Genomic DNA, 12,313 nt, shown 5'->3' on the forward strand with positions numbered 1-12,313 from the left:
TGAGAACATGAAAAAAGTTACAATGTGACAGAGGGGTTGTTTGTTGTGATGCTAGAAAGACATTTTACATCAATCATTTAGTTTGACCCTTAATATTCAACTTATGTAATACAATAACATAGAAATAGTTGAAAAGCATGAAGTCGTCGTTTTAGTCATACTTAGTTTTTGAGTGCGTCCCTCCAACGGACAAAGTGAGTGACTATAGCTACTGTCGCCTATGAGGTGTGTTGTTGGCGAATGTTGTCGCTCGTGACTCTCTGGTGATTTAACGTTCATATGACGTTGTGTTATAGTTGCTGATATAAAGCCCTCACACACAGCTCCTGCTCAGAAGGCTGCACAGAGCTCAGCTTAACAACTTCACTCCAGGGATGGTTTGGTAAACTGGGTCTTATGTTCTTATGTCTCCTTCTAATTATTTGTCCATGCACGATGTACTAAAATAATGTGTATTGTGTTTGATACCTGTGGATTCAAATAGAGATCATCCCTTGTTGAGTTCTGCATCAGGTTTTAGAGCTGAATGAAGTGTGGCAGTGTCTGAAAGCTTTTTACATTTGGTTGTGACAGACAGAAAAATGGCTGCTAACATCACCACAGAGTACAAGATGAATGATAAGTTCATGTTGATTCAGGTCTTCGTCGTCCTCTTTCTCTGCATTAACCTTCTGCTAATTACGACCTTTTTCACCAAGGAGGTCTTCTACACCACCATGCGCTACGTCTTATTTGCTGTCACACTAATGTCTGACTGTCTTTTTTTATTCCTGGCTGACATCCTGCTCATTTTGAGTTACTATCGCTTTACGATACAAATGTGGTTGTGCCTTATTATATATATTGTTTTGTCTCTGTACACTTTTGTTACACCGGTCACTCTGACAGCGATGACCCTGGAGCGCTACGTGGCCATTTGCCTGCCGCTGCGTCATGCAGAGCTGTGCTCCCCACGCAGCACTCTGCACGGCATCCTCATCATCCACAGCCTCAGCTCTCTGCAATGCATCGTTGTTCTCTCCATCTTCTTTGCATCGGCCTCTTCTGCCTCCTACACTCAGGGCAGAGTGTGCACTGTGGAAATCTTCATCATCCACACGTGGCAGGGTCACCTCAGATCAGCCATTAATCAGTTTTACTTCCTGATCATGTGCATCACAATCCTGTTTTCCTACGTTAAGATAATGAGAGTGGCCAAAGCTGCATCAGCAGAGGACAAACAGTCCACATGGAGAGGACTCAGAACTGTGGGGCTTCACGCTTTTCAGCTGCTCCTGTGTCTCATCCAGCTGTGGTGTCCTTTCATAGAAGCTGCTGTGCTTCAAATCAATCTCATGTTATTCATCAATGTCAGGTTCTTTAATTACATTACTTTTATTCTTGCTCCAAGATGTCTGTCTCCTCTCATTTATGGCCTCAGGGATGAAATGTTTTTTAATGCCCTGAAAAGATTAGCTCTCTGTGGTTTGCGTAAGAAACACTGATCAGATTTGTATGGGTTAACAAATTGTCATGATGTTATATTATGAAATGTTTTTGTTACTTAATTGCGTCTCTGGCTTGATTAATATTGTTATTTATAATAAAAAAATGTAATTGAAATATTCAGTTGAATAGTAAAATGTAAATGTTGATTGATTAACATCCATTCAACTACTTGAACTACTATTACTACTATTTTTGCTGACAATATTTGCAAACATTGTATTAAACTCAGCTTGCATTAATCCTGTCTGTCATTAACCTGACATTACAGAGAGAATTCTAAAAACGTCAAACAGGCCTGCTGTGATATTTACAGAGTGACTATCTATAAATTACCTGAAAAACAGACATGTTTAGAAAACCTTTTCAACAGAGAGAACATCATATACGAACTAGCCTCTGCCCGCTGGCCGATGATCACCTGCCAGATTGAATCCTCCTCGTCTTTAGTCATTTTTCCCATCGATGTCAGGTATTTTCTTTGCAGAGCATTAACTATTTTTGAACTGTAGTTGATAAATTCAGACTTTTCTCTGAATTTCCCCTGTCATTTATTGGGCATGAAAACCACAGTCACAGAGGTCTTTATTCTGAAATCAAACCACAACTCTCAAAACTGCTTATCTATCAATTAAATAAGTGTGGAATTTTATATAGTTATAAATATTTGTGTTTTTCGGGGCTGATGTATAGACTCGACCCTCACCTGCTCTGCTTTCAACCCCTGAACTCAGGGCCGGCCCAAGCCTTTCGGGGGCCCTAAGCAGAATTTAATATTGGGGCCCCCCCTCCCACCTAGCGGAGTCATTTGCGCTCGACGATTATTGACAAAAATGTCACACTACAATGATTTGACAATGAATTAATTGACATTATCAATTGTATTAATACTGAATTACGTAGATGTGATTTCCTGTATTTTTTATATGGCCAGCTGGAGAAGGGAAATACCTAAATTTAAGCATATTCATAGCATTTTGCTTTTTGACTTATTGAGATGGTGACTTGGGCTTGGGCTTCAGTGCCCCTTGACCTCTTGGGCCTGGAAGGCTCATTCAGTTGCTCTCATGCCAAAAATATTCTAGACTTTTGTCCCTAGATAGACCCCTGTATTATTATAGTCGTTATTTACACCAAAACAGTCACCTTTTAACCTTAGAGGGCACTTAGATCACAGATTTATTTTAAACTTTCATATTCAAAGTAAAGCATCAAGTGTGGTTTACTGAAGTTAAATTGTAAAATAATTAAATACAACAGCATTTGTATTTTTTTTTAAAGTATCAGTTTAATAAACAGATCTTTCAACAGATTTGTAAATGTGCAATCTTAAACTGAAATCAAAATACACAAACATTAGCAGTGGATGCTGTAGAAGGACCTGTAGGGACATTAGATACAAAAATAGAATCATAACATAACACAAGATATTTCACAGTTAAGTAAGGCAACACAAAACAAAAACTGTTAGATTAACTGACCTGTTATGCCGGCAGAGGTTGAAGTCGGTGTATCAGTGACTGTCAATGCTGGTAACTGTTCCTCAATGGGTAAAAGTTCTTCCTCACTTTCAGGTGACTGTAAGTCTGCTGGGGGTGAACCTGCAAAGATAAAATAAATAAATCAACAAATAAAAAAAATGTAATTATTTTTTTTTTAAATGTGTCATGTCATATTAAAAGACTATGTAGCCATTTGCCATCAAGAAAAACCTCACCTGCTGTATCATCAGCTGTGGAGGCACTGACACTTGATGACACATCGGGGGCAGGTACAGTTGGTTGTGCTCCAAAATACTTCAACAGTGTTCCTGAAAAAATAACATTGCAAAAGTGCATAGTTGATAGTGAGTTTATGAAAAATGAGTTTATTTTGCCATCATTACTTACACTCATCAACAAACAATTCCACACCTAACCATTCCTATTCTAGTGAGGCAAAATAAGGCACAGCCTAATTGCAGTGTGGTGAACACTTAACATCCTAAATATAATATTAATACAATATAAGTATATTTTTATCACAGACGTCTCCTCACTTCAACATGGTGTTTTCTCATAAAGACCAATAGGCCATCTCTCAACAAAGATCTTAGAGCAGAGCGCACATTGTGCTCCATCTTTGGCTGAGATGTCACTTTTACTAACGTGCACAGGCACAGCAATGCTAGCTTGCATCCCTTACACCTAGAAGGTTAAGTTCACCTTTGGCTGTTTCCTCCAATATAAACCGATATCTCACGGACTAAGACTCTGCACTTAGTCGCTGTCAGACTCACCACTATGTCACATTTATAAAACAGTACTGTTTTCATGTAGCTAGCTACTAGTGCTAATGTCCACCTCAGTCAGCGAGCTAAGGTTAGATTAAGCCTGGCAAGAGCTAGCAGTACATGTTTGATTGAACATCCTAAACACTGCCAATATTGTTGACATCTGATATACACCTAGATAAATGTATATTAATGAGATACATACACTGTTGATGAATATAGCTCATGTGATGGCAAATATAAGATGACATTAACTCGCTAGCTAGCTAGCTAACTCCTATGATAGCTTGAGCTGCTCCTCCCTCAAATGAGTTCAAAACATATTTTAAATAATCATGCAATCATACCTTTATCTTGCTCTTTTTTCTCATCTTCTGTCCTTTTCTTTTTCCGTTTTTGGGCACCAGAGAGATACGTCCTTTTAGATGACATGCTTATATATGTCCCTTCCAACTTAACCTTGAGTATTATGCAGTGTCTGTCTATGACCGCGAATTATCTGTCAGCAGATTGAGCACGCAGTTGATATGCATGACTTGAACGCTGGCAGATATATTGATCGTAAAATCAGAATTTTCTTGTATAGATGTATTCTTTATTTCATTCAATCAGGTCACTTGTTTAAGTTATTTAATATTATTATTATTATTATTTTTAATTATTTTTAATTATAATTTTTTTTTTCCGATAGGGGGCCCCCTATCACATGTGGCGGGGTCATCTCAGGTCTGCCATTGGTCAACCTTACTTCCTGATCATGAGCATCACCATTGTGTTGTTCTACGCTAAGATAATGAAAGTGTCAGTGCAGTGTTAAATCTGTGAAAACAAGAGGACATCAGATCTGTGCATTTGCCAAAGCTCAGTGTGGCAATAAATTACAGGCGATAACCAATATGTATATAAATGTATCAAATGAGAATGTGAAAAAAGTAACAATGTGACAAAGGGGTTGTTTGTTTTGATGCTACATAGAATTATTACATCAATCACCTCAATTTTCAATCCCGGTGTAACAGGCCAAATTAACCCCCGCCCAGATTATACTTCGGCCCAGGCCAGAGAATACCCCGGGGATAAACTGTCCTAGGCCAAACTATACCCGGGGGTGTAAAATAGCCTAGGTCAGACTATACCGCTCCAGTCAGGGCTGGTCTTTCCTATAGGCAACAAAAGTGGTAGCCTACAGCGCCACCTAGAGAGGGGGCGCAAAAAACTGCCCCTAGGAAAAAGAGAAAAAAAAAATTGCGACCTTTTTGCGCCCCTTCTATTTCTCGAACTAATATTTTGACATCAAAAAAATATATTTGACATAAGGGTAAAAGTTGCACAAAATCGAAAGAGGTAGTGGGTTGTCAGAACATGCTAGCGCAATGATGGGATTTGGGTAGAGTGTGGGTCGAACGGACCGATTAATTTGTATTCGTTTTTTTGTTTAGTTTTTTTCCAAACTTGCATGCACCTAGTGCAGTACATTCTTAATATAATTTGTTGAATGTTGCCCGGTTCTGTATCCCTCCTCCACTCCCTGAGATGCCCAGGCATGCAAGAGATGTCTTAACAAACGTTAGATGATGGCTGAAGTTCAAGCACTATGGACTCTGGTACTGGAAGAAAAATAATAGATATCTAGACACCATTTTATTATAACTTGACAGAAAATAAAACACATCGCACTGCAATAACGGGAGAGAAATCGTGTGGCTTCAAAAGAGTTGGAAGAACACAACAAACCTCAAGAGGCACCTGAGAGCGCACAACCCTGTAATTCATGCTACGGTAAATTAGCAAGTAACTAATAGAAGAAGTCTAATATTTTTTCTGGTTGAAGTAATACAAGTCTATGTTTTAGAGTTTTAAGATTTAAGTCAGTTAGCTTTCTCACTTAACTTACCCGACAAAGCTGAGTCCCCAATAAAGTGTTGAAAAATTAAGTAATTCTTGTGTATATCACTGAACACTACTTATATTATGGGGATATAATCTGACCTGAGGGGTATGAATTGGCCAAGGCCAATTTATACCCCGGAGTATGAACTGGCCTAGGCCATAATATACCCAGGGTATAATCTAGCCTAGGCCCCTTTAACCAAAGGTATAGTCCGGACTGGGGTTATACTATTGCCTGTTACACCGGGTTCCAACTGAAGACCTGCACCAACAAGAATTCAATGTTTGATGGAAGAGATGCTCATGTTGCAGCGCTCCTGGTGTAGGATCAAACAAGTATTATCTTAAATGTGAACCTTTATATTCAACTTATTTAATGAAGACACATGTAAATAGTTGAAACACATGAAGTCGCCAATACTGAAATATGTTTTGAGTGTGAATCCCTCCAACGGACAAAATGAGTAACTATAGCTACTGTCGCCTATGAGGTGTGTTGTTGGTTAATGTTGTCGCTCGTGACTCTGTGGTGAGTTAACGTTCATATGACGTTGTGTTATAGTTGCCGATATAAAGCCCTCACACACAGCTCCTGCTCAGAAGGCTGCACAGAGCTCAGCTGAACACCTTCACTCCAGGAATGGTTTGGTAAACTGGGTCTTGTGCTCTTATGTCTCCTTCTAATTATTTGTCAATGCGCATTGTACTAAAATAATGTGTGTTGTGTTTGATACCTGTTGATTCAAAGAGAGATAATTTGAGCATCTGTTCTTGAGTTCTGCATCTGGTTTAAAATCAGAATGAAGTGTGGCAGTGTCTGAAGGCTTTTTACATTTGGTTGTGACAGAGAGAAAAATGGCTGCTAACATCACCACAGAATACAAGCTGAATGAAAAGATCATGTTGATTCAGGTCTTTGTCGTTCTTTTTCTCTGCATTAACCTTCTGCTAATTACGACCTTTTTCTCCAAGGAGGTTTTCTACACCACCATGCGCTACGTCTTATTTGCTGTCACACTAATGTCCGACTGTCTGTTTTTATTCCTGGCTGACATCCTGCTCATCTTGAGTTACTATCGCTTTACGATACAAATGTGGTTGTGCCTTATTATATATATTGTTTTGTCTCTTTACACTTTTGTTACACCGGTCACTCTGACAGCGATGACCCTGGAGCGCTACGTGGCCATTTGCCTGCCGCTGCGTCATGCAGAGCTGTGCTCCCCACGCAGCACTCTGCACGGCATCCTCATCATCCACAGCCTCAGCTCTCTGCAATGCATCGTTGTTCTCTCCATCTTCTTTGCATCGGCCTCCTCTGCCTCCTACACTCAGGGCAGAACGTGCTCTGTGGAAATCTTCATCATCCACACGTGGCAGGGTCACCTGAGATCAGCCATTAATCAGTTTTACTTCCTGATCATGTGCATCACAATCGTGTTTTCCTATGAGAAGATAATGAGAGCAGCCAAAGCTGCATCAGGAGAGGACAAACAGTCCACATGGAGAGGACTCAGAACTGTGGGGCTTCACGCTTTGCAGCTGCTCCTGTGTCTCATCCAGCTGTGGTGTCCTTTCATAGAAGCTGCTTTGCTTAAAATTAATATCATGGTGTTTATCAATGTCAGGTACTTTAATTACATTACTTTTATTCTTGCTCCAAGATGTCTGTCTCCTCTCATTTATGGCCTCAGGGATGAACTTTTTTTTCATGCCCTGAAGAGATTAGCTCTCTGTGGTTTGCGTAAGAAACACTGATCAGATTTCTATGGATTAACTAATTGTCATGATGTTATATTATGACATGTTTATGTTTTTAATTGTGTCTCTGGCTTGATTTATATTGCTATGTTAAAATAAAGGAATGTTTTTGGTTGATGTCAGGTATTTGCTTTGCAGAGCATTGAGGTTGTGAACAGCCTGTTCACAAACATAGAGAGAACTTGCACAGTTTACATTTAAATCAAACACCAACTATGGTGACAGAGGAGCACATCAAAAGTTTTCAGGAAAATTGACATTTCTTTAAATTTAGTTGATAAATTCAGATTTGACTTTTAATTTCCCTTGTCGTGTATTGGGAGTGAAAGCCAAAGTCACAGAGATCTTCATTCTGATATCAAACAATAACTCTCAAAACGTCTTATCTGTCAATTAAATAAGTGTGGAATTATATAAAGTTATATATATTGGTGTTTTGGGGTTGATATATAGACTCGACCCTCACCTGCTCTGCTTTCAACCCCTGATCTCTTTTAAGTTTAGAAACTGACAGATATTAGTTTATATATACACATATAACAAAACATGTGAACATACATAGGAATTCAATAAGGAAAAAACTGTTGAACAATAGATTAAGACTTACTTTTGAATACTCAATCACCTTATTTTTTGTAAATTTGTCCTTTTGGTGTGGGATCAATAAATTTGTATCTTTAATTTGAACCTTTATATTCAACTTGTGGAATAAAGTTACATGGAAATAGTTGAAAAGCATGAAGTCGCCATTTTAGGTATACTATTTTTGATTGCGTCCCTCCAATGGACAAAATGAGTAACTAAAGCTACTGTCGCCTACGAGGTGTGTTGTTGGCGAATGTTGTCGCTCGTGACTCTGTGGTGATTTAACGTTCATATGACGTTGTGTTATAGTTGCCGATATAAAGCCCTCACACACAGCATCTGCTCAGAAGGCTGCACAGAGCTCAGCTGAACACCTTCACTCCAGGGATTGTTTGGTAAACTGGGTCTTGTGCTCTTATGTCTCCTTCTAAATATTTCTCCATGCACGATGTACTAAAATAATGTGAATTGTGTTTGATACCTGTTGATTCAAAGTGAGATCATCCCTTGTTGAGTTTTGCATCTGGTTTTAGAGCTGAATGAAGTGTGGCAGTGTCTGAAGGCTTTTTACATTTGGTTGTGACAGAGAGAAAAATGGCTGCTAACATCACCACAGAGTACAAGATGAATGATGAGATCATGTTGATTCAGGTCTTTGTCGTCCTCTTTCTCTGCATTAACCTTCTGCTAATTACAACCTTTTTCTCCAAGGAGCTTTTCTACACCTCCATGCGCTACGTCTTATTTGCTGTCACACTAATGTCTGACTGTCTGTTTTTATTCCTGTCTGACATCCTGTTCATTCTGAATTTATATCGCTATACGATACAAATGTGGTTGTGCCTTATTATTTATATCATTTCGTCGCTGTACATGTTTGTGACACCGGTCACTCTGACGGCGATGACCCTGGAGCGCTACGTGGCCATTTGCCTGCCGCTGCGTCACGCAGAGCTGTGCTCCCCACGCAGCACTCTGCACGGCATCCTCATCATCCACAGCCTCAGCTCTCTGCCCTGCATTGTTTTTCTCTCCATCTTCTTTGCATCAGCCTCCTATGGCTCCGACACACAGGGCAGAACGTGCACTGTGGGAATCTTCATCATCCACACGTGGCAGGGTCACCTCAGATCAGCCATTAATCAGTTTTACTTCCTGATCATGTGCATCACAATCCTGTTTTCTTACGTTAAGATAATGAGAGTGGCCAAAGCTGCATCAGCAGAGGACAAACAGTCGACATGGAGAGGACTCAGAACTGTGGGGCTTCACGCTTTTCAGCTGCTCCTGTGTCTCATCCAGCTGTGGTGTCCTTTCATAGAAGCTGCTGTGCTTCAAATCAATCTCATGTTATTTATCAATGTCAGGTACTTTAATTACATTACTTTTATTCTTGCTCCAAGATGTCTGTCTCCTCTCATTTATGGCCTCAGGGATGAAATGTTTTTTAATGCCCTGAAAAGATTAGCTCTCTGTGGTTTGCGTAAGAAACACTGATCAGATTTGTATGGGTTAACAAATTGTCATGATGTTATATTATTAAATGTTTTTGTTACTTAATTGCGTCTCTGGCTTGATTGATATTGTTATTTATAATAAAAAAATGTAATTGAAATATTCAGTTGAATAGTAAAATGTAAATGTTGATTGATTAACATCCATCCAACTACTTGTATTTTTGCTGACAATATTTGCAAACATTGTATTAAACTCAGCTTGCATTAATCCTGTCTGTCATTAACCTGACATTACAGAGAGAATTCTAAAAACGTCAAACAGGCCTGCTGTGATATTTACAGAGTGACTATCTATAAATTACCTGAAAAACAGACATGTTTAGAAAACCTTTTCAACAGAGAGAACATCATATACGAACTAGCCTCTGCCCGCTGGCCGATGATCACCTGCCAGATTGAATCCTCCTCGTCTTTAGTCATTTTTCCCATCGATGTCAGGTATTTTCTTTGCAGAGCATTAACTATTTTTGAACTGTAGTTGATAAATTCAGACTTTTCTCTGAATTTCCCCTGTCATTTATTGGGCATGAAAACCACAGTCACAGAGGTCTTTATTCTGAAATCAAACCACAACTCTCAAAACTGCTTATCTATCAATTAAATAAGTGTGGAATTTTATATAGTTATAAATATTTGTGTTTTTCGGGGCTGACGTATAGACTCCACCCTCACCTGCTCTGCTTTCAACCCCTGAACTTTTTTACGTTTAGAAACTGACAGATATTAGTTTATATATACACGTATAACAAAACATGTTAACACACATAGGAATTCAATAAGGATAAAACTGTTGACCAAAAGGCTGTAGACTTAGTTTTACATACTCAGTGATGGCGTCTATGAGAGCTAAGGTGGCCTGTGAGAGAAAAGTGGTTGAACTGTCTGTAACCAGAGATGCTGCTTGTATGGTTTAATTACAGACTCATTTTAGTTCAGGGTTTCATCGCACTTTTCCTCCATCAACATTTTGCTATTCACAAATCTGGTTGTGTATAATTTTCTACATGTTGTCATCTGTGTACACTCTGGTCACACATATTACTCTTCATCACCATCACATCCTCCTCCTCATTCAAGGCCTCAGCTCTGTGCTCTGCTTTATTCTCTCACCGTCAACATCAGCATCTCTGAGCTTCTACAAACAACACAGGGTTTCTTCTGAGTGGCTGTTTATCTTTCACATGTGGCGGGGTCATCTCAGGTCTGCCATTGGTTAACCTTACTTCCTGATCATGAGCATCACCATTGTGTTGTCCTACGCTAAGATAATGAAAGTGTCAGTGCAGTGTTAAATCTGTGAAAACAAGAGGACATCAGATCTGTGCATTTACCAAAGCTCAGTGTGGCAATAAATTACAGGCGATAACCAATATGTATATAAATGTATCAAATGAGAATGTGAAAAAAGTAACAATGTGACAAAGGGGTTGTTTGTTTTGATGCTACATAGAATTATTACATCAATCACCTCAATTTTCAATCCCGGTGTAACAGGCCAAATTAACCCCCGCCCAGATTATACTTCGGCCCAGGCCAGAGAATACACCGGGGATAAACTGTCCTAGGCCAAACTATACCCGGGGGTGTAAAATAGCCTAGGTCAGACTATACCGCTCCAGGCAGGGCTGGTCTTTCCTATAGGCAACAAAAGTGGTAGCCTACAGCGCCACCTAGAGAGGGGGCGCAAAAAACTGCCCCTAGGAAAAAGAGAAAAAAAAAATTGCGACCTTTTTGCGCCCCTTCTATTTCTCGAACTAATATTTTGACATCAAAAAAATATATTTGACATAAGGGTAAAAGTTGCACAAAATCGAAAGAGGTAGTGGGTTGTCAGAACATGCTAGCGCAATGATGGGATTTGGGTAGAGTGTGGGTCGAACGGACCGATTAATTTGTATTCGTTTTTTTGTTTAGTTTTTTTCCAAATTTGCATGCACCTAGTGCAGTACATTCTTAATATAATTTGTTGAATGTTGCCCGGTTCTGTATCCCTCCTCCACTCCCTGAGATGCCCAGGCATGCAAGAGATGTCTTAACAAACGTTAGATGATGGCTGAAGTTCAAGCACTATGGACTCTGGTACTGGAAGAAAAATAATAGATATCTAGACACCATTTTATTATAACTTGACAGAAAATAAAACACATCGCACTGCAATAACGGGAGAGAAATCGTGTGGCTTCAAAAGAGTTGGAAGAACACAACAAACCTCAAGAGGCACCTGAGAGTGCACAACCCTGTAATTCATGCTCGGTAAATTAGCAAGTAACTAATAGAAGAAGTCTAATATTTTTTCTGGTTGAAGTAATACAAGTCTATGTTTTAGAGTTTTAAGATTTAAGTCAGTTAGCTTTCTCACTTAACTTACCCGACAAAGCTGAGTCCCCAATAAAGTGTTGAAAAATTAAGTAATTCTTGTGTATATCACTGAACACTACTTATATTATGGGGATATAATCTGACCTGAGGGGTATGAATTGGCCAAGGCCAATTTATACCCCGGAGTATGAACTGGCCTAGGCCATAATATACCCAGGGTATAATCTAGCCTAGGCCCCTTTAACCACAGGTATAGTCCGGACTGGGGTTATACTATTGCCTGTTACACCGGGTTCCAACTGAAGACCTGCACCAACAAGAATTCAATGTTTGATGGAAGAGATGCTCATGTTGCAGCGCTACTGGTGTAGGATCAAACAAGTATTATCTTAAATGTGAACCTTTATATTCAACTTATTTAATGAAGACACATGTAAATAGTTGAAACACATGAATTCGCCATTACTGAATTATGTTTTGAGTG

At 39.3% G+C, this 12,313-nt stretch overlaps 3 protein-coding genes across 3 annotated transcripts; all 3 read left to right on the plus strand.

Annotated features, from left to right (window-relative positions):
• Positions 1 to 611: 611 nt before the first annotated feature.
• Positions 612 to 1,484, plus strand: LOC128440489 (odorant receptor 131-2-like). Its single transcript, XM_053423212.1, has one exon. The coding sequence runs from the start codon at positions 612 to 614 to the stop codon at positions 1,482 to 1,484; it is 873 nt and encodes a 290-aa protein (XP_053279187.1).
• A 5,018-nt stretch (positions 1,485 to 6,502) lies between these two features.
• On the plus strand, positions 6,503 to 7,405 carry LOC128440490 (odorant receptor 131-2-like). The gene has a single exon (XM_053423213.1). The coding sequence runs from the start codon at positions 6,503 to 6,505 to the stop codon at positions 7,403 to 7,405; it is 903 nt and encodes a 300-aa protein (XP_053279188.1).
• Positions 7,406 to 8,617: 1,212 nt separating this feature from the next.
• Positions 8,618 to 9,490, plus strand: LOC128440491 (odorant receptor 131-2-like). Its single transcript, XM_053423214.1, has one exon. It carries the CDS (start codon positions 8,618 to 8,620, stop codon positions 9,488 to 9,490), a length of 873 nt encoding a protein of 290 aa, XP_053279189.1.
• Positions 9,491 to 12,313: the final 2,823 nt, after the last annotated feature.

The sequence above is a fragment of the Pleuronectes platessa genome, chromosome 5 (assembly GCF_947347685.1).
Source record: "Pleuronectes platessa chromosome 5, fPlePla1.1, whole genome shotgun sequence".
NCBI classification, from domain to species: domain Eukaryota; kingdom Metazoa; phylum Chordata; class Actinopteri; order Pleuronectiformes; family Pleuronectidae; genus Pleuronectes; species Pleuronectes platessa.